Genomic DNA, 20,645 nt, shown 5'->3' with positions numbered 1-20,645 from the left:
CTCCTTTTCTTCAAGCACAGTATGATTTATAGGTTTGGTGCTTCCCCATGAGTATAATAACAACATTTAAAGAAATAATACTATATTACTCACCTATAAGACTCCTCCAAAGTTTCATCGTATTGCATTCTCTGGATAACAACTTCTTTATCTCCTCCAGGTTTACCGCTAGAAGGGTCAGAATTGTTTGAAGTGCTAGAAGCTTTGCCACTAGGGGTCGAATTTTTTTCATCTAAAGTCTCCACATACAAGTGGCCAAGAGTGTTGAGAAGAAATTTGAACCATGCATGTGGAAATGTATCCTGAACCTCATCTATTACTTCCTCATCAAATGGGAGCTCAACTATCCAGTTAGGTAAAGGAGCCAAGGCAGCACTAATGGGACTCTCATAAATTGGTGAACGAATTTCGGGTTGAGCTATCATTCTCAGATTGACTCTGGCTGAGGCTTTATTTGTGGCCTTATTTTTGGCATTAGTGTTTTCTTCATCAGAGGAATCATACATGAGACCTGGAATGAAATTAACTTTCTTGTCAGTCTCTGTTAAATCTTCCAGAGAGGACAGGGAGTCCACAACTCTTGAACGTAATGGAGGAGGCTCTTCATTCTTGTTCTTGATGTTCATGGCCTCTTCATCATTTTCATTGAGTGAATCATCCTCATCATCCCAATTGGAGGTAAGTGGAGGTGTATCTCCTGTGCGCACAATTGGAATTGGGTCACTTAGTATGTGGTCCTCAACCCAGGCTACCCTGCTTCCCCTTCCACTCTGGCTTTGAGACTGTTGAGAAGCAGAAATACGACGACCAAATGAGGCTCGCTGTTCCCTTCCATGGTTGTCAACTTGAGTCCTGTTTAGAGGAAACCCTTCTTCAAAATCATATTCAGTTCTTTTGGCTACTTTCGGCAAGCTTTTCAGGTGTTCTTGACTTACATTTTTTGATGCACTCTTTAGAGATTTCCTCGGTTCTGCATCAATATTTATATCTGAAGTTTTAACAGATCTGTTTAAAATATAATTCATTACTACATACAGAAAAGCTTTATGAAAATAATCTTTAACAAGCCCACGTGTCTCTGGAGAATCTATAACCCCAGTTAAGACATTTCTTGTGTCTGAGTATCCCATAACAGTGAAGTGTGTGAGAGGAGTAAGGGTGTGAAATGCATGTGGGTTGAACACTGATGACAGGATCCCCTTCTTGGCTACTTCTTCATCATCAAATGCTCTGCTAAAGTTGGCGTCAACTCTTGATGCTTCAGTTGTATGGCAACTTGTTTCCTGCAGCTCAAGCCCTTTCACACTATAGTACTGGTAGGTGAAGCCACATTCTAAAATCTGAAATGGTAAGGTCAGTTAAACTATAAAAAAAAGATGCAACATTATTTTGAATTTATTAGATATAAATTATAAAGGCTAGATATAATTTGATTGCAATGATATGATTCATGGGGGCATCCCAGTTCTCCTATATCCCATGATAAAAACATTAAAAAATCTTCAAAAAGCCCCTTTACCTTTCTCTTTCTTCCTTTCCTTAGCTTTATATTTCTGCATCTATTTTTCCAATGAAAGCCCTCATACATGAGCCCAACATACATAAAAAGCAGACAGGCAGACACTACTACCTAGTCAATACTAAATAAGTAGATAATATAAGCATAACTTACCTGAACCCACATGAATCTGTCCTCCCAGCGCAGAAGAAAATGCTCTCCAGGCTCTGTCATCCCTAAGAGTAAAAGTATTCTCTTATATATACAAGTAAACCATAATTAAAACTTTATAAAATAATTCGAACATATAAGCAGCAAAAATACTATACACAGCGTGTGGTAATATCATGAGAATTATGAAAAAATAATTCAGTAACTGTATTTATTTCTTAAGATACTTTCTTGCTATAATATATGTAATGTCTTACCACAACTTATGCTTAAATTTAACTTTTTATTTGTTTTAATGATCAAATAAAATAAGTACAGTGGTCCCTCGTTGTTCGTAATTAATCCGTTCCTGGAGCTGTTACTATAAACGAAATTTACGATTTACGAATCAATTTTCCCCATAAGAAATAATGTAAATACAATTAATCCGTTCCTGACACCCAGAAGTATTAAAACAAAAAATTTTTTAACATGAAATATGCATGTAGTACATAAACAATACAATGGGAAATGATGAATGAAACATTAACAGCATAACACTTACCTTTATTGGAGATTCTTCTTAGTGTATGGGAGACTGGAGGAGGAGAGAGAGTGGATTGTTTATAGTTTGGAAGGGGAATCCCCTTCCATCAACACCTCAGGTACCATTTGCTTTTCTGGGGTTGCTTCTCTTCTCTGTTTCTTAATGCCACTAGGACCACCTTGAGAGCCACTGGAGTCCTGTCTTACAAAATAACTGTGGAGAGAGCTCTGTTTCTGGCGCCTCTTTAACACTTCCCTAAAATGGCCCAAGACTTTGTCACTGTACATGTTGCCAACCTGGCTTGCAACAACCTTGTTAGGGTGATGTTTCTCCATAAAGCTTTCCATCTTGCCCCACATAGTAAAAATGTCTTTAATTTCTGAAGAAGGCACCTTCTTCCATCTCTCTTCCTCCTCCTCTGCAGCAAGATTCTGAGCTGCGATGTATTGCTCTTCCTGCTGAAGCTCTTGCAGCTCCTCAGTGGTGAGCTCTTCATTGTGGTCTTCCACCAATTCTTCCACATTCTCCAAACTCACATCCAACCCCATGGAACTCCCCAGTGCCACAATTGATTTTACAACAGACATAGGCTCATTAGGGTCAGTCCCAAATTCTTCAAAATCCCTCTTGTCGACACAATCTGGCCACAATTTTCTCCAGGCAGAGTTCAAAGTCCTGGTAGTCACTCCCTCCCAAGCCATACCTATAAGGGTTATGCAGTGGAGGATGCTGAAGTGTTCTCTCCAAAATTCCCTTAGGGTCAAGTGAGTGTCTGTGGTCACAGTCAAGCACCTGTGAAACATTGCTTTTGTGTAGAGTTTTTTAAAGTTTGCAATAACCTGCTGGTCCATGGGTTGGAGGAGAGGAGTGGTATTCGGGGGCAAGAACTTTACTGTGATGAACCCAAACTCCTCGAAAATTAGGTCATCCAAGTTTGGAGGATGAGCAGGTGCACTGTCCATTACTAGCAGGCACTTGAGATCCAATTTCTTTTCCAGGAGATACTCCTTCACACTGGGGCCAAACACTTCATTGAACCACTCGACGAAAATTTCCCTCGTGACCCATGCCTTACTATTAGATTTCCAAAACACACACAATTTACTCTTCATAACATTGTTTTTCCTGAACACTCTTCGGTTTTCAGAATGGTACACTAGTAATGGCTTCACTTTGAAATCCCCACTAGCATTAGCACAGAACATTAGCGTCAGCCTGTCTTTCATAGGCTTGTGTCCTGGCATTGCCTTTTCCTCTTGTGTAATGAAGGTCCTCTTTGGCATTTTCTTCCAAAAGAGGCCTGTTTCGTCACAATTGAACACTTGTTCAGGTTTCAGTCCTTCAGCCTCTATGTACTCCTGGAATTCATGCACATATTTTTCAGCCGCCTTGTGGTCCGAACTGGCAGCCTCACCATGCCTTACCACACTGTGTATGCCAGTACGGTTCTTAAATCTCTCAAACTAGCCTTTGCTGGCCTTAAATTCACTCACTTCACCACTATTTGCAGGCAATTTCTTTACCAAATCTTCATGCAACTGCCTAGCCTTTTCACAAATAAACAAAGTCACAAGAGTATCTCCTGCTAATTGTTTCTCATTTATCCACACCAATAATAACTTCTCAACCTCTTCCAGTACTGGTGATCTCATTTTTGTCAGCATAGTTACCCCCTTTGCAACAACAGCATCCTTTATTTCATTTTTCTTGGCCACTATGGAACATAAGGTTGTGTAGGGTTTCTTGTACATCCTGGACAGTTCGGCCACACTTGTACCACTTTCATATTGTTCAATGATGGTTTTCTTAAATTCAATCGTATTTCTCACCTTCTTTACCACAGGCTTGGCACTAGGAGCTTTCTTTGGAGCCATGGTAGCTTATTTAGTACTTGCAAGCACTAAAATAAATGGAATATTATGAAATATTTCGCTGGAGCACGTGAGGGGACCTTCGCTCACTGGTAAACAATGCCAGACTGGCTGCCGCCCTGGCTCACACCGTGGGTACGCGTCCCGGATGAACTACGACTTGCGAGTCAACCTATGAAAAGCGAGTCCATGTTTATACGAAAATATCTCTGATTGGCGAATTTTACGATTGCCGGGAACTATGAAAAGCGGGGGACCACTGTACTCGCATAGCATGAACAAATAAGAAAATTGCATGTTATTTTTTCTTTTGTGTGGAGAAAATGAAACAAAAAGAAGTGAAACAGTTAAGAAAAGAAAGATAACAAGATTAGAGTGAAAGAATTACAAAGAAATAAGAGGGGTAGACCAAATAAAAAGAAGAAAATAAAAAATACAAATGTAATACATATTATCAGTTCTTTGCTTACAAAAGTGGATCAGATCAAAGCATAGGTCAAAACTGAGATCCAAATGGAAGCCCTGAAACATGAAAGAGGAAGCTTCTGGACTTGAATTTACACTTATACTTTTATACAAATTGAGAGGTAGATTAATCCCTTCACTGTTGGAAGCTCCAGAATTAATAGTGCTTACAGTGTTGGCATTTAAAAAAAAAATCGTCTTCTGAAATGGTAGAGAATCTTTTTCTGAAGGTAAAGACACCAAAAATATGAAATTTGATGGACATCTTATGGAATTGCGTAAGTGTGAAGTTAGCGGTCTGGGTACAATTTATGTATCAGTGACTTTGCCCACTTTGAATCCTATTTTAAGACAATCTGATCAAATTCTTAGCTATTTCGCTAGTATTCCTTATGTTCGATTAACTAAGTACAAAGGTAGTAGGTTGGTAGACAGCAACTGCCCAGGGAGGTACTACCGTCTTGCCAAGTGAGTGTAAAACGAAAGCCTGTAATTGTTTTATGTGATGGTAGGATTGCTGGTGTCTTTTGTCTGCCTCATAAATATGCTACGTCTTGCTACTTCTACTAACACTTAGGTCACACTACACATATGTGTACAAGCATATATACACACACCCCTCTGGGTTTTCTTCTATTTTCTTTCTAATTCTTGTTCTTGTTTATTTCCTCTTATCTCCATGGGGAAGTGGAACAGAATTCTTCCTCTGTAAGCCATGCGTGTCATAAGAGGCGAGGCGACTAAAATGCCAGGAGCAAGGGGCTAGTAACCCCTTCTCCTGTATATATTACTAAATTTAAAAGAAGAAATTTTCATTTTTTCTTTTGGGCCACCCCACCTCAGTGGGATACGGCTGGTATGTTGAAAGAAGAACAAAGTACAAGAAATTGCCAATTCAACTATCAGAACTAACCTATAAAGTGCACAGACTTTGGTAATTTGGCCAATTTTACACAGAATTTTAAAAAAATTTACACAATTTAAAAACAAATTTATGCAAATTTAAAAAAAAATCCAATTTAAAAATAGAATCCAAAATAAACAGTTTATTTTCACCAAATTTTAAACCAAACACAAGGTCAGAGGTTTGCTTTTCCTATTATGCACTGCATGGGGCTTGATATTTTTTATACTGTGTATACTTGCCACACAGACTCATTCTCTCATCTCTAGGCCAAAATTTATCACTCACAGCTTATCTGAGGTAGAGCTCAAAATGTTGATTTATGTGAGCAACCCTAGCATCAATAATATAGATCCATGTATGAGACAATGAAAGGGTTTAAGAGATATGATGACAACATGCAAAATACTCCTTGGGTACAGATGGGGGTAGGAATAAGATGGACCATTTACCACAGGATGAGGGCTTCTGAGAGAAGGTAGGTGAAGTTGAATACCTAAGAGACCCATTGTCATTAGAAAGCCTGTTTATAGTTTCAGAGTAGTAAAGGAGAGTAATGAGATTGAGAATGATAAAGCAGAGACTGATATACACAGGTCCAAAAAAATTTAACAATGCTAGGTAAGGGAGGAGGTAAAGGAGGATTTGTGGGAGAGGGGCTTGGACTTCCAGCAAGTGTGTGTGAGCGTGTTAGGTAGGAGTGAATGGAGACGAATGATTTTTGGGACATGACGAGCTATTGGAGTGTGAGCAGGGTATTATTTTGTAAAGGGATGCAGGGAAACTGGTTAGCCAGACTTGAGTCCTGGAAATGGGAAGTACAATGCATGCATTTAAAGGAGGGGTTTAGGATATTGGTAGTTTGTAGGGACATCTAAACTGTCGTATCTGAGTGCCTCTGCAAAGACAATGATTATGCATGAGTGATGGTGAGTGCTGAATGATGTTGAAAGTCTTTTCTTTCTTTTAGGGTTTTTCTTTCTTTTTGGGTCACCGTGCCTTGGTGGGAAATGGCCGACATGTTAAAACAAAAAAAAAAGGGCATATCAGTCGAAAATTAAGAAGAGTGACTGATTGAAGCTCAACCAAAACAAAATACAGCTTGGTATATACAATTCATCTATAACAAAGGTCTGCAAGACCTCTAGTGTAATTTTAAGATTTTTCTCATGATTTGTACCTCTAGAATATATTTTATTTATTTTTTACAGATTTATATGATATATATTTCTAAAACTGTGTAATACAAATAACAGATAATCTAATAAAGTGGAAAATTTCATATACAAACCTAATGATCCACACTGTAATAAATTGTGCAGAGCAAATATAACATGAGGAGTCAGCTGCTCATAATAAACTGAGTCATCACATGAATTGGAGGACCGACCCACAGGATATGACCAGAATCTCAGGGGCCGTGGGAACCCCAGTAGGAAGATGGGAAGTGTGAAGATTGGCAGGAGGGGAGCTGAAATCACTGTTGACAGTATTACAATCCCCAGAAGAATAGGTGATATTCCAATGTTGAACCCTGCAAATACGTGCTTCAATCAGAACCAAGATCAAAAAATGAAAGCATTAAGTTTTCATGTACTATTATTTTCAAAATATGCTACTTCATAATTTAAAAAATTATGCACAGCACTATTACAATGATTTAATTCAGCACTGTTTGCATTTAGTTGTACAGTCCTCCACTGGTAAACCTGATCATAAACTTCATAAATTTCAGTACTACAGTAATATGCAAAAAACCTACATAACAAGGAATTAGCAGTGCCTATAGTTGTTCTCTTCAAAATACAAACATTATTTTTTTAAAAGGTTGGTTTTTTCCACAAAGTGTATACATCTGGAGTAGAAGGCATGGCAGTGCATAATTACAATTTAAATGAAAGCAAGAGAGCATATCATAACTCACAAAATCGTAACATGATCACAAACAAACCATGAAACGGGTGAGGTGTGAACCTATGGCAAGTGAGTTTTAGGACTCAACTGCCATGGGTTCTAATCCCACCTGTTCCATTTTTTTTTTTTTGACAGTGGGCAGTGACAACACTGATAGGCAGATCTCTGCCATTAATGGTGCACAATCAGAAATGTTTTGTGAAGTGCTAGTCACCTTCACACAATATTAGATGCTCCTTTAAACATTCTCACTCCTTATTAAGAATAATAATAATAATAACACTAATATCTTTATTTCTACAAGAACATGTACAAGGTATACAGGCCTAGCTGATATCAATGCCACTACTACAGAGAGCCCCCCATTGTTATGCAGAGCATTTCAGGCAAATTAGGTCCAAGGATGTGACCCACACCAGTCAACTAACACCCAGGTACCCATTTTACTGATAGGTGAACATAGACAGCAGGTGTCTTGTAGAAACATGTCTTAATGTTTCCACTCGTACCAGGGATCAACCCCCCCGGACCTCAGTATGTGAGCAGACCAATGTAGAATTGCAATCCTAATTAGACATATTGCCTTTATAAGCTTGAATTTCACATTAAAGATTGAAAAAATAAGGCATGTTCATGCTTGGGAATTGTAACCATTATAAGTGGAATTATGTGTACAAGTCACCTACAACTAGAGAGCAATATTTAAATGAATAATACTGACCACAACAGCAAAAAATAAAAGGTCTGAGAATGAATTAAAAAAATAAATAAATTTTATGGAAATAGCTAAATAGTATAGCACTATACTGTCAACATAATCTAATTTTTGTGTTACCATGAATACTTTAAATCCTGAATACATAAAAATTACTGGATGTTACATACAAAATCTTTCCCCAATGGCTTGGTTGCTGAACACTTTAAAATGATCCATTTATAACAGATTTACCCTCTCACCTACTAAAAGCGAAGTAAACAGAATACAAAGAAAATAAATGTTAAGAAGTTGTATTATTTATATCAAATCAATATCTGTCTCCTACTCTTCCAGATACAATCTTACTCTTTTCACAAGAATCATTCATTTCATCAACTGTTTTGCACTTGTGTTTTATCTTTTATATTCATATTTCATATTCTTCCACTACATTTATGATGCCATTTCACAGAAAATGGCATCATAAATTTGGTGGAGGAATATGATAAATTTTAGCAGGAAAAGCCCTTACTGGACAACATTCCACCCAGTGAGGATTTATCAAGCATATTACATGCTAGATAAAGCCCCAGTAAGGGTGAAATACAGCACTATAAAGGTTTTTCCTGCTAAAAATGTCTGAAAGTCCCATCTGTATACTAAAAATTAACTTTTTTTTTTTTTTAATCATACTGTACTGGCCATCTCCCACCAAGGCAGGATGACCCAATAAAGAAAATTTCACCAACATTAACTCTATTACTGTCTTGCCAAAGGCGAGTAGATACTACAGTTCAGATGATCTTCCAAACTGCCAACATCCCTGCCCCCTCCTCCAATTTTCATTGAAAACTTTTATGGAGGATAAAAATTTAAAAAATCACACTAACCTAGAAGTAGAAAGCTGAAGGAATTATGTCGCTTCTTCTCTGTGAATGGTGTTATCATAAACAGCATAATACTTGTTAGTCTGTGAATCATTCTTGTACCCCATAGGTGGCCAAGACTTATAAGAAATATCCGTGTAGCTGGGGATAAATTCTCCCAAAATTCTAGAGAGAGATTGGCTTCCCGTCGGATTAACTCAACTATGTAAAACACTGAGAGCTGTAAGAATGATGCCTGAGGAAACTGCCATACCTGTCAAACATACAAAAAAATTATCATAAATATTTATACAGCATGTACTATTAAATTAACTTAGAGAGAGATGATATGAAGTCATAATGAATTATAGTGATAAAAGAACTATTTTAAATGTCATGGTTTAAAGCAATATGTGTAATGACAATTGTCAAGACTAATAATAATGATGACATTACAACAATGAGGTTAATGACATCATTCTAATGAGTAAAACAATCATATTACTAGAGTCCTATAGTAGAAGAAAAATAACAGTGACAAGATCAATCTGATTGCCAAGTGATAAAGCAAGATATTTCAGGTTCCCAGTTACCCTTGTCTGTTATTCCAGCATGTCTCAGAAGAAAAATAATTGTAGGAACTATCTTTAACTAAAATAGTTTTCCCTGTTTCCTAGGCTTCTTTTCAACAAATCAAACAAATGATGGAGCAACTTACATTTAATATGCTAATGAAACATTCACTTCTAGTTACAAGGTCAATTTAGACAGAGGCACAGTAAATAAAATAATAGCGCTACATACTGTAATTAGAGAGAGGGCAGTCTCATTTTGTAGGCAATAAAACAATAATGAATGAATGAAAATCTATCAAACTAACAAGTATTTCCTGCAGAGATGTAATTTGCTGGATGGTACGAATTGCAAAAGTCACTCACAAAAACAAAAATGAGTCATGTGGAGTCACTATCTTGGTATTACAGATCAACAACATTAGGGACTTCAGGCTGTGGGTGTACATGATGGTTTCAGATGTAAACACCTTATAAATTTATTGACTTACGGCCAATTACCCAATTTTTAAGGGAATAGTGTGTTATTTACCAATACACTGTCCTCAAAAACCTTAAAAAAAATTACTTTTACAATTCTTATGCCAATGGCTTAAGGCAGAAGGATACATTGTATAAATATACAACATTCTGCCAATCAATAATTAGGGTCAAACTATACATGATATATAAAAATAAAAATAGAATATTTTAGCAAAAAGTCATGGGTCAGAGACTGATCAACACAAAAGTATATACTATATATGGTAAAAATAATTATTTTATAGGTAGTAGGTTGGTAGACTGCAACCGAGTGTAACAGAAACCTGTAATTGTTTTACATGATGGTAGGATTGCTGGTGTCTTTCTTCTGTCTCGTAAACACGCAAGATGACAGATATATCTTGCTACTTCTACTTACACTGAGGTCACATTACACTTGCATGTACATGCATACATATTTACACACCCATCTGGGTTTTCTTCTATTTTCTTAATAGTTCTTGTTCTTCTTTATTTCCTCTTATCTCCATGCAGAAATGGAAAAGAATTCTTCCTCTGTAAGCCATGCATGTCATAAGAGGTGACCAAAATGCTGGAAGCATGTCTCGTGGGATACAGCTGGTTCCTTCAAAAAAAAAAAAAAAATATTTTAATTAAAACAGGATTTCTTCAAAAGAGCCCTGCAGCTTACCTGTCTGAATATTCTTGCAAGTGGAATTGTGAGAACTAAATTTGCAAAGCTTCTCTTCGGTGCTGCAACCTGCAGATGCACCTCAGCAGACACTACCTGGTGCAATAATATCAATGGCACTAATGGGCAACCTGGTTAGAGAAAAATATAAATTTACTTATAAAATTGAATAATTAGGTAAAAGCAATATACAGTACTAGTACTGTACTATGTTTATTTTCACTGATTTTTTAATAGAGCCATTTTCAATTAATGTAGAGTGACATAAAAATGAAACACATTCACCCTTCACTCATTCTCCAGCTGTCTTTCCAGAAGGGCACAAGAATCACTATTAAAATGAACTTGTAATTATTAAGGATACTACTACTGCATTAACAATGAAAGAAGAACCAAAAAGATAAAGAGTGAAAACATATTTTTTTTTTTCATTTAACTTAATCAATCAACAAACATTGCAAAACTTGACAATACATGTATGGATGAAAAGGATGAGGAACTAATGATCTCTAGGTATGACAGCAAACATGTATACACTGATATTAGGCAATCTTAAAAAAAAATGTTTGAAGATTAATTAAAGACAATTAACTCATGTTGCCACACACAATACACAGAAGCTGATCAAAGAGAAACCTAAATTTACATTTTTTTTTTTTTTCAACAAGTCGGCCGTCTCCCACCGTATAAATTAAATGGCATTGATAGTATTAGCTAAGTAGATATTCTGTGAAAATCTTGTTCCTTCAACTCTGTGTGATGATTCAGTTCTTATAGCTATATGAACATTATCTCTAATTCTCTCAACTACTGTACTGTACTCCTATGTCAAAGCCTAACTCTTCTACAACAACAACCATATTATTTATTTTACATCAGTGGTTTATTGTAGGTAGTAGGTTGGTAGACAGCAACCGCCCAGGGAGGTGCTACCGTCCTGCCAAGTGAGTGTAAAACAGAAACCTGTAATTGTTTTACATGATGGTAGGACTGCTGGTGTCTTTTTTCTGTCTCATAAACATGCAAGATTTCAGGTACGTCTTGCCACTTCTTCTTACACTTAGGTCACTCTACATATACATGTATACAAGCATATATATACACAACCCTCTGGGTTTTCTTCTATATTCTTTCTAGTACTTGTTCTTGTTTATTTTCTCTTATCTCCATGGGGAAGTGGAACAGAATTCGTCCTCCGTAAGCCATGCGTGTTGTAAGAGGCGACTAAAATGCTGGGAGCAAGGGGCTAGTAACCCCTTCTCCTGTACAAATTACTAAATTTAAAAAGAAAAACTTTCATTTTTCTTTTTGGACAACCCTGCCTTGGTGGGATACGGCCAGTTTGTTGAAAAAAGAAAAAAATTAGTGGTTTATGATATTGGCAATTTGGAGGAACTTCTAAACTGTTGTATATGAGCACCGCTGCAAAGACAGTGATTTTGTATGAATGATGGTGAAAGTGTTAATAATGATGAAAGTTTTTTCTTTCTTTTTGGGTCACCCTGCCTCGGTGGGAAACGCTGACACGTTAAAAAAAAAAATCAGCAGTCATATCCTACCAAGGTTGAGTGAGGCACAAAAGAAAACTCATTCACCATAATTCATTCAAACTCTGTTTTACCAGAAGTGTGCTGACATCACAATTCAGATCACCCTTCAACTGCAACATCCTTACCCCTCCTTCAGAAGGAAGGCATTGCCCTTCCCACCCCCACGATGAAAGTCTGGCTAATGATTTTTTTTTTTTTTTTTACCAAGTTGGCCATCTCCCACCGAGGCAGGGTGACCCAAAAAGAAAGAAAATCCCGAAGAAGAAAATACTTTCATCATCATTCAACACTTTCATCTCACTCACACATAATCACTGTTTTTGCAGAGGTGCTCAAAATACAACAGATTAGAAGCATATATGTATAAAGATACACAACATATCCCTCCAAACTGCCAATATCCCAAACCCCTCCTTTAAAGTGCAGGCACTGTACTTCCCATTTCCAGGACTCAAGTCCGGCTATATAAAAATAACCGGTTTCCCTGAATCCCTTCACTAAATATTACCCTGCTCACACCCCAACAGCTCGTCAGGTCCCAAATACTATTCGTCTCCATCCACTCCTATCTAACACACTCACGCACGCTTGTTGGAAGTCCAAGCCCCTTGACCACAAAACCTCCTTTACCCCCTCCCTCCAACCTTTTTGAGGATGACCCTTACCCCGCCTTCCTTCCCCTACAGATTTATACGCTCTCCATGTCATTCTACTTTGATCCATTCTCTCTAAATGACCAAACCACCTCAACAACCTCTCTTCAGCCCTCTGACTAATACTTTCATTAACTCCACACCTTCTCTTAATTTCCACACTCTGAATTTTCTGCATAATATTTACACCACACATAAAGTGGGAGTTCTCACAGTTGCTCTTTGCTGATGACACTGTGCTCTTGGGAGATTCTGAAGAGAAGTTGCAGAGATTGGTGGATGAATTTGGTAGGGTATGCAAAAGAAGAAAATTAAAAGTGAATACAGGAAAGAGTAAGGTTATGAGGATAACAAAAAGATTAGGTGATGAAAGATTGGATATCAGATTGGAGAGAGAGAGTATGGAGGAGGTGAATGTATTCAGATATTTAGGAGTGGAAGTGTCAGCGGATGGGTCTATGAAAGATGAGGTGAATCATAGAATTGATGAGGGGGAAAGGGTAAGTGGTGCACTTAGGAGTCTGTGGAGACAAAGAACTTTGTCCTTGGAGGCAAAGAGGGGAATGTATGAGAGTATAGTTTTACCAACGCTCTTATATGGGTGTGAAGCATGGGTGATGAATGTTGCAGTGAGGAGAAGGCTGGAGGCAGTGGAGATGTCATGTCTGAGGGCAATGTGTGGTGTGAATATAATGCAGAGAATTCGTAGTTTGGAAGTTAGGAGGAGGTGCGGGATTACCAAAACTGTTGTCCAGAGGGCTGAGGAAGGGTTGTTGAGGTGGTTCGGACATGTAGAGAGAATGGAGCGAAACAGAATGACTTCAAGAGTGTATCAGTCTGTAGTGGAAGGAAGGCGGGGTAGGGGTCGGCCTAGGAAAGGTTGGAGAGAGGAGGTGAAGGAGGTTTTGTGTGCGAGGGGCTTGGACTTCCAGCAGGCATGCGTGAGCGTGTTTGATAGGAGTGAATGGAGACAAATGGTTTTTAATACTTGACGTGCTGTTGGAGTGTGAGCAAAGTAACATTTATGAAGGGGTTCAGGGAAACCGGCAGGCCGGACTTGAGTCCTGGAGATGGGAAGTACAGTGCCTGCACTCTGAAGGAGGGGTGTTAATGTTGCAGTTTAAAAACTGTAGTGTAAAGCACCCTTCTGGCAAGACAGTGATGGAGTGAATGATGGTGAAAGTTTTTCTTTTTCGGGCCACCCTGCCCTGGTGGGAATCGGCCAATGTGATAATAAAAAAATATAACATTGCCCTTAGACAGGACATCTCCACTCACTCCAACCATCTCCTCACTGCAGCATTTACAACCCAAGCTTCATACCCATATAAGTGTGTTGGTACTACTATACTTTCATACATTCCCTTCCTTGCCTCCATAGACAACATTTTTTTGTCTCCACATATACCTCAATGCACCACTCATTTTTTTTCCTTCATCAATTCTATGATTAACCTCATCCTTCATAAATCCATCCGCTGACACATCAACTCCCAAATATCTGAAAACATTCACTTCTTCCATACTTCTCTCTAATTTGATATCCAATTTTTCTTTATCTAAATTATTTGATACCCTCATCACCTTACTCTTTTCTATGTTCACTTTCAACTTTCTACTCGTCCACCAACCTTTGCAATTTCTCTCTAGAATCTCCCATAAGCACAGTATCATCAGAAAAAAGTAATTGTGTCAATTCCCATTTTGTATTTGATTCCCCATAATTTAATCCCACCCCTCTCCCAAACACCCTAGCATTTACTTCTTTTACAACCTCATCTATAAATATATTAAACAACCATGCTGACATTACACATCCCTGTCTAAGGCCTACTTTTACCGGGAAGTAGTCTCCCTCTCTTCTACACACCCTAACCTGAGCCTCACTATCCTCATAAAAACTCTTTACAGCATTTAGTAGCTTACCACCTATTCCATAAACTTGCAACATCTGCCACATTGCTCCCCTATCCACTCTATCATAAGCCTTTTATAAATCCATAAATGCAATAACAACTTCCCTACCTTTATCTAAATACTGTTCATATATATGCTTCAATGTAAACACTTGATCTACACATCCCCTACCCACTCTAAAACCTCCTTGCTCATCTGCAATCCTACATTCTGTCTTACCTCTAATTCTTTCAATAATAACCCTATTACTCTGCTATAACACCTGTGCTCACACACAAAAAATATTTCTTAAAATATTTAAAGTCTAATACAGTATAAGGTATTAAGAATGTACTCACCTATCTGAAGCAGCTGGGAGTAAATATATAAAAAATTGCTATTTTGAAAAGTTTTGTAGTAAATAAACATGGGATTTCTTATAAAACCCAGTATGTACACCTTCTGTATTTCATTTACAATAAGCATTGTTGCAGTGATGATGAGAAGACATATTCCCACAGCATTTTGTGCAGGCACCTTGAATGAAAAATTAACACCTTAATAAGGGCAATTCTTCCAATTATGAGAGATACAGTTTTCTGTTAACAAACTGGATGATTTCCAACACAGTAGGATAACAGAAAATACTTACAAAGAATGGGCCAACTACTACATGACTGACAATAACCTCCCAAAGATGGGTGAAGTGAGAATATCTTAAAGTATTTGTATGGCAAACTTTCTCCTTATGGAGGTGTTATGTGATGACCCATTATACTGAGGATTTGGCAGCTTATTAATAATTTCCCTTTCCATGAAATAAGCTGTCTACTTATCTCACTAATCCTCTGGATTTCACTCTCGAAAAATTACTTTCATCATCAAGCAAAAAGAATAGTGAAATACTGAGTGAAAACTAAGTCACAGACACTCGGGTATAACACCGGTCCTAGTATAATGTTTCAACACTATAAACTAGTCTTGGTATAGTGGTTTCAACACTATAAACTGGTCCTAGTAAAGTGGTGTCAACACTATACACTGGTCCCAGTGTAGTGGATTCAACACTAAGTAACATCAAAGAAAACCAGCAACATCACACCACTTATAAGTAAAATATTCACAGTAGTATCTCAGCAGTCTCATAGTCTAGGTGTTAAGAATTCCATGTAGCTTATTATTCTATCCTTTCTAGTCTGCTTCCATGAAATCTTACTCAGCTTAAAACTATTAATTACAACTTTTGTAAAAAATTACTAACACTGCAACAACTAATCTAAGTTTTATACCACAATTGTGTAACAATAAATAAATGAATAATACTGTTATACCTGAAAAAGTGCTGGTCTACGTGGTATTCCTGTCATGGAGGTGTTTCCTTCTTGTGTCATGTTGATAACTTGTTCATACCAGCCACTGTGTGGTAACTGTGAGCCAAAACTCAGGCCAGCTACAGTCATCATCATTGGCACGAACAAAGCTATTTCACGCTGACAGGTGGTCCGACGCAAAGAATGTTTATCATTCACAGGTTGAGATTCTTCATACTTGCCAGATAGCCCTGTCAGTAGCTTGACTGTGTGAGGTAGCAAGGATGAGATCATCCAAGCTGTAATTATATAATATTAATGTTAGTACATGCATTTAATGTGAGTAATAATGAAGGATTAACACTAAATTGCAAACTAGAGCAAAAACATTTACTCAGAAATATTCCAAAATTTCTTCTGTAAAATATACAAAAATATATTTATTCCCATACCTATGTCAACACTGAGAACAAAACCTCGGAAGGATATAAACACCATCAAGGACACAAAAGTCGGCAATGCAGCTGATATGAAGAGAGTGAACGATCCAAAAAATACTTGTCCTAAAAGTCGTGGAGTGGAGGACATTGGAGAGCCACCTGAAAGAGATTTACCTACTGATATCATAAAGGCAGGGAAACGGGTAATAACAGCTGGACCAATCAAAAAATTTAATTATAACTACCTGAACATTGTAATATAGAATGTATTCACCTAATTAAACTGACCCTTCTCATTCTACAAGTGTGTAAAATATTGTACAATAATGGGTTTTAACCCTTCGACTGTCGCGGCCGTATATATACGTCTTACGAGGTACCGTGTTTGACATATATATACTCAAATTCTAGCGGCTTCAAATCAAGCAGGAGAAAGCTGGTAGGCCCACATGTGAGAGAATGGGTCTGTGTGGTCAGTGTGCACCATATAAAAAACATCCTGGAGCACGCAGTGCATAATGAGAAAAAAAAAAACTCCAACCGTTTTTTTTAATTAAAATGCTGACTTTGTGGTCTATTTTCATATAGTATTTATGGTTGTATTCTCGTTTTCTTGGTGTCATTTGATAGAATGGAAAACATATTATAGAAATAGAAGTGATTTTGATTGATTTTACTATAAAAAGAACCTGGAAATGGAGCTCAATATAGGGGAAATGTTTGATTTTTGCCAATGTTCAAAAGTAAACAAATGATGTCATTGTCCAATAAATGTCCAACTAGACATTCTAATATGCAGTCATGAATGGGTTGATGTTATTTATACAATTATTGCAGTAGTCTGCATAATAGTAAGTCTTCTATTTTTTGTTTGAATAAAAATTCAAAGTAGAAAGCAAGAGTAATATCAGAGGGGTCTGGAGACATGACTGATGAACAAAGAAAATGTTATTTTAGAGCCAGGAATGTCTGCATTGTTCATTCTGGACCTTATTTTGAAATTGTCATATTTTTTAATTTTTGTGAAATTGGCCAAATTGAAAATTTCTGACCACATTATTGGGTAGTTGAAATTGGTATATGGGTAGTTTCTTGTACTCAATCAATAGAAAAAATGGAGTTCTAAAGAAAGCCATGAGTATGGTCGACTGGAACAATAGAATTAGCCGAAAAGAGGGCTCAAAGTGGGCGAAATCACCGATTTGTAAATATCGCCGAGGTCGCTAACTTCGCGAGAGCATAATTCAATCAGTTTTCCTTCAAAATTTCGTTTTTTTGGTGTCATTATAATTGGGAAAAGATTCTCTATCATTTCGTAAGAAAAAATTATTATTATTTTTTTAAATTTTGCGGCACCAGGAGACACCTCAGGATTGGGGGTTGCAACAGTCAATGGGTTAATGAATCTCAACTGAATATCAACTGGGGTATTTGACTAACTCTTATTAATAAGTGCAAGGACTGCCATTACTAAAGATCAATATTATGTTACCAAGGCAAATGACAGCCAAACAAGGAAGAAAGTAGTACTGGGAATAAGACAACTACAAATTTGGGAAATTATGAAAAAGAGAAATGCAGATGTAAATAATTACATTAAGAAAATCTAATTTTCCTATAAGATAACATATTATATCTCAAGATACAGACTGGGACAATAATTTTCTATGTTCAGTTATGTGAAGGGAATTTATTTTTTCCATAAGAGTCCATGCTATAACTTTAGATGTGGACTGGGACACTAATATTCAGTACCTAATTCCTATTTTTTTATCATGATCAAATTGGGCAAAAAAGGCAATTGTATCAGAGAATAATGGCACCAGCACTGTTAAATATGTGTAAAGCATTGGGTACACGTTGCAACAAGGAGAAGGAGAATAAAGGCTACAGAGATGCCATGTTTGAGGGTGACATGTGGTGTGAATATTATAGAAAAATTTATAAGTGTGGAAACTAGAAAACAGCAAGAGTTACCAAGAGTATTATTCAGAGAGCTGAGGAGGAGTTGCTGAGGTGGTTTGGGCATTCAGAAAGGATGGAGCTGAATAGAATAACTGAGAGGATATATATAAATCTGGGGTGAAAGGAAGAAGGGATAGGGATTATCACAGGAAGGGTTTGGGGAAGAGGTGAAGGAGGTTTTGACTGCTAAGGGCTTTAACATCCAACAGGCTTAAGTGAGAGTTAGATCAGAATGAGTGGAAACAAGATATGGATTTTATGACTTAAAGTGATGTAGGAGTACAAGCAAGGTATCATTTATGAAGGGATTCAGGGAAACCAGTCAGTTGAAATTGAGTCCTGGAGGTAGTAAGTACAGTGCCTAAACTCTGAAGGTGTGTATATATATTGCAGTTCAGAGATCATGTGAACTGCAATGTCAGCACATTACCACCAAAACAGCAATTGGGTAATTGATGGTGAATGTGTTTCCTCTTTTATGGATCACCCTACCTCAGTAGGAGATGACTAATGTTTAAAAAAAAAAAGAGAGATAAAAAGTACAGAACAACAAACTTTGATTTAGATTCTTGAAATGATCTACTTCAAGGGGGTTTCCACTGAAGTGGCAGAGTGTGATAAAAGATGTAAGGAATGCAAAAAAAAATACAAATTAAATAAGAATGGGTTAAAAACTTACCCAGTGAAGTAAAATAGAATAAACAATGGAAGTATGAATCAGTAGTATCTAAGGTGATAGTAATACATATGGAGAAGGCAATTAAAGAGTGAGAAGATAAATTATACATAGTATGCTTTCTTTCTTAAAGTTAAAAAAATATATAATAGATAATGAATGAAAAGATGGGGAAGACAGGCAAAGACAGAGTAATAAACACGAGGGCAGGTATAATTTTTTTTTTTAACATGTAAGCCATCTTCCACCAAGGCAGGGTGACCCAAAAAGAAAATCCCCAAAAAGAAAACACTTTCATCATCATTCAACATTTTCACCTCACTCACACATAATCACTGTTTTTGCAGAGGTGCTCAGAAACACAACAGTTTAGAAGCGTATACGTATAAAGATACATGACATATCCCTCCAAACTGCTAATATCCCAAAACCCCTCCTTTAGAGTGCAGGCATTGTACTTCCCATTTCCAGGACTCAAGTCTGGCTATGTAAAAATAACCGGTTTCCCTGAATCCCTTCACTAAATATTACCCTGCTCACACTCCAACAGATCGTCAGGTCCCAAATACCATTTGTCTCCATTCACTCCTATCGAACACGCTCATGCATGCCTGCTGGAAGTCCAAGCCCTTCACCCACACAAAACCTCCTTTACCCCTTCCTTCCAACCTTTTCGAGGACAACCCCTACCCCGCCTTCCTTTCCCTACAGATTTATACACTCTCCATGTCATTCTACTTTGATCCATTCTCTCTAAATGACCAAACCACCTCAACAACCCCTCTTCAGCCCTCTGACTAATACTTTTATTACTCCACACCTCCTAATTTCCACACTCCGAATTTTCTGCATAATATTTACACCACACATTGCCCTTAGACAGGACATCTCCATTGCCTCCAACTGCCTCCTCACTGCTGCATTCACAACCCAAGCTTCACACCCACATAAGAGTGTTGGTACTACTATACTTTCATACATTCCCTTCTTTGCCTCATCAATTCTATGATTAACCTCATCCTTCATAAATCCATCCGCCGACACGTCAACTCCCAAGTATCTGAAAACATTCACTTCTTCCATACTCCTCCTCTCCAATTTGATATCCAATTTTTCTTTATCTAAATCATTTGATACCCTCATCACCTTACTCTTTTCTATGTTCACTTTCAACTTTCTACCTTTACTCCAGAAGTATTAATATTATACCCAAACTGCTAGTCATTTAGATTTCTGACTAATGTCAACTAGACATACAAAAACCAAATCCACATCTTACCAAGGCCAACAACTAACCACTGCTCCAGTAGCCACAAGATATATGCATCAATAGGTGGTAGTATTCCGAACAGCCAGAGTACTGGGCACATAACAAATACCATGTGAAACAAACCATCCAATGCCAATAGCCAGGGCATACCAGGGTAATGTCTGCAAAGATAGGTGGTGTGTTTCAGATGAAAAACCATGTGCAAAAACCGATTAAAAGTATGCATA

The 20,645-nt window shown here is 37.4% G+C and overlaps 1 protein-coding gene across 3 annotated transcripts in view; it reads right to left on the bottom strand.

Annotated features, from left to right (window-relative positions):
- The window catches only part of LOC128693154 (pecanex-like protein 4), a 104,738-nt gene that overhangs the window by 10,404 nt on the left and 73,689 nt on the right, over nt 1-20,645 (bottom strand). For all 3 annotated transcript variants that reach the window (XM_070089385.1, XM_070089384.1, XM_070089386.1), the window contains 9 exons: nt 20,428-20,579; nt 16,520-16,666; nt 16,089-16,366; nt 15,117-15,294; nt 10,659-10,789; nt 8,937-9,186; nt 6,727-6,969; nt 1,673-1,734; nt 94-1,340 (listed from right to left, as the gene is read on the bottom strand). In XM_070089385.1, coding sequence (XP_069945486.1) covers nt 94-1,340; nt 1,673-1,734; nt 6,727-6,969; nt 8,937-9,186; nt 10,659-10,789; nt 15,117-15,294; nt 16,089-16,366; nt 16,520-16,666; nt 20,428-20,579 — 2,688 coding nt within the window. The remainder of the gene's footprint in view (nt 1-93; nt 1,341-1,672; nt 1,735-6,726; nt 6,970-8,936; nt 9,187-10,658; nt 10,790-15,116; nt 15,295-16,088; nt 16,367-16,519; nt 16,667-20,427; nt 20,580-20,645) is intronic.

This window comes from Cherax quadricarinatus, chromosome 28 (assembly GCF_038502225.1).
Source record: "Cherax quadricarinatus isolate ZL_2023a chromosome 28, ASM3850222v1, whole genome shotgun sequence".
Lineage (NCBI taxonomy): Eukaryota > Metazoa > Arthropoda > Malacostraca > Decapoda > Parastacidae > Cherax > Cherax quadricarinatus.
The sequence above is the reverse complement of the archived record's forward strand: the minus strand, read 5'-3'. Positions and strand labels throughout refer to the sequence as shown.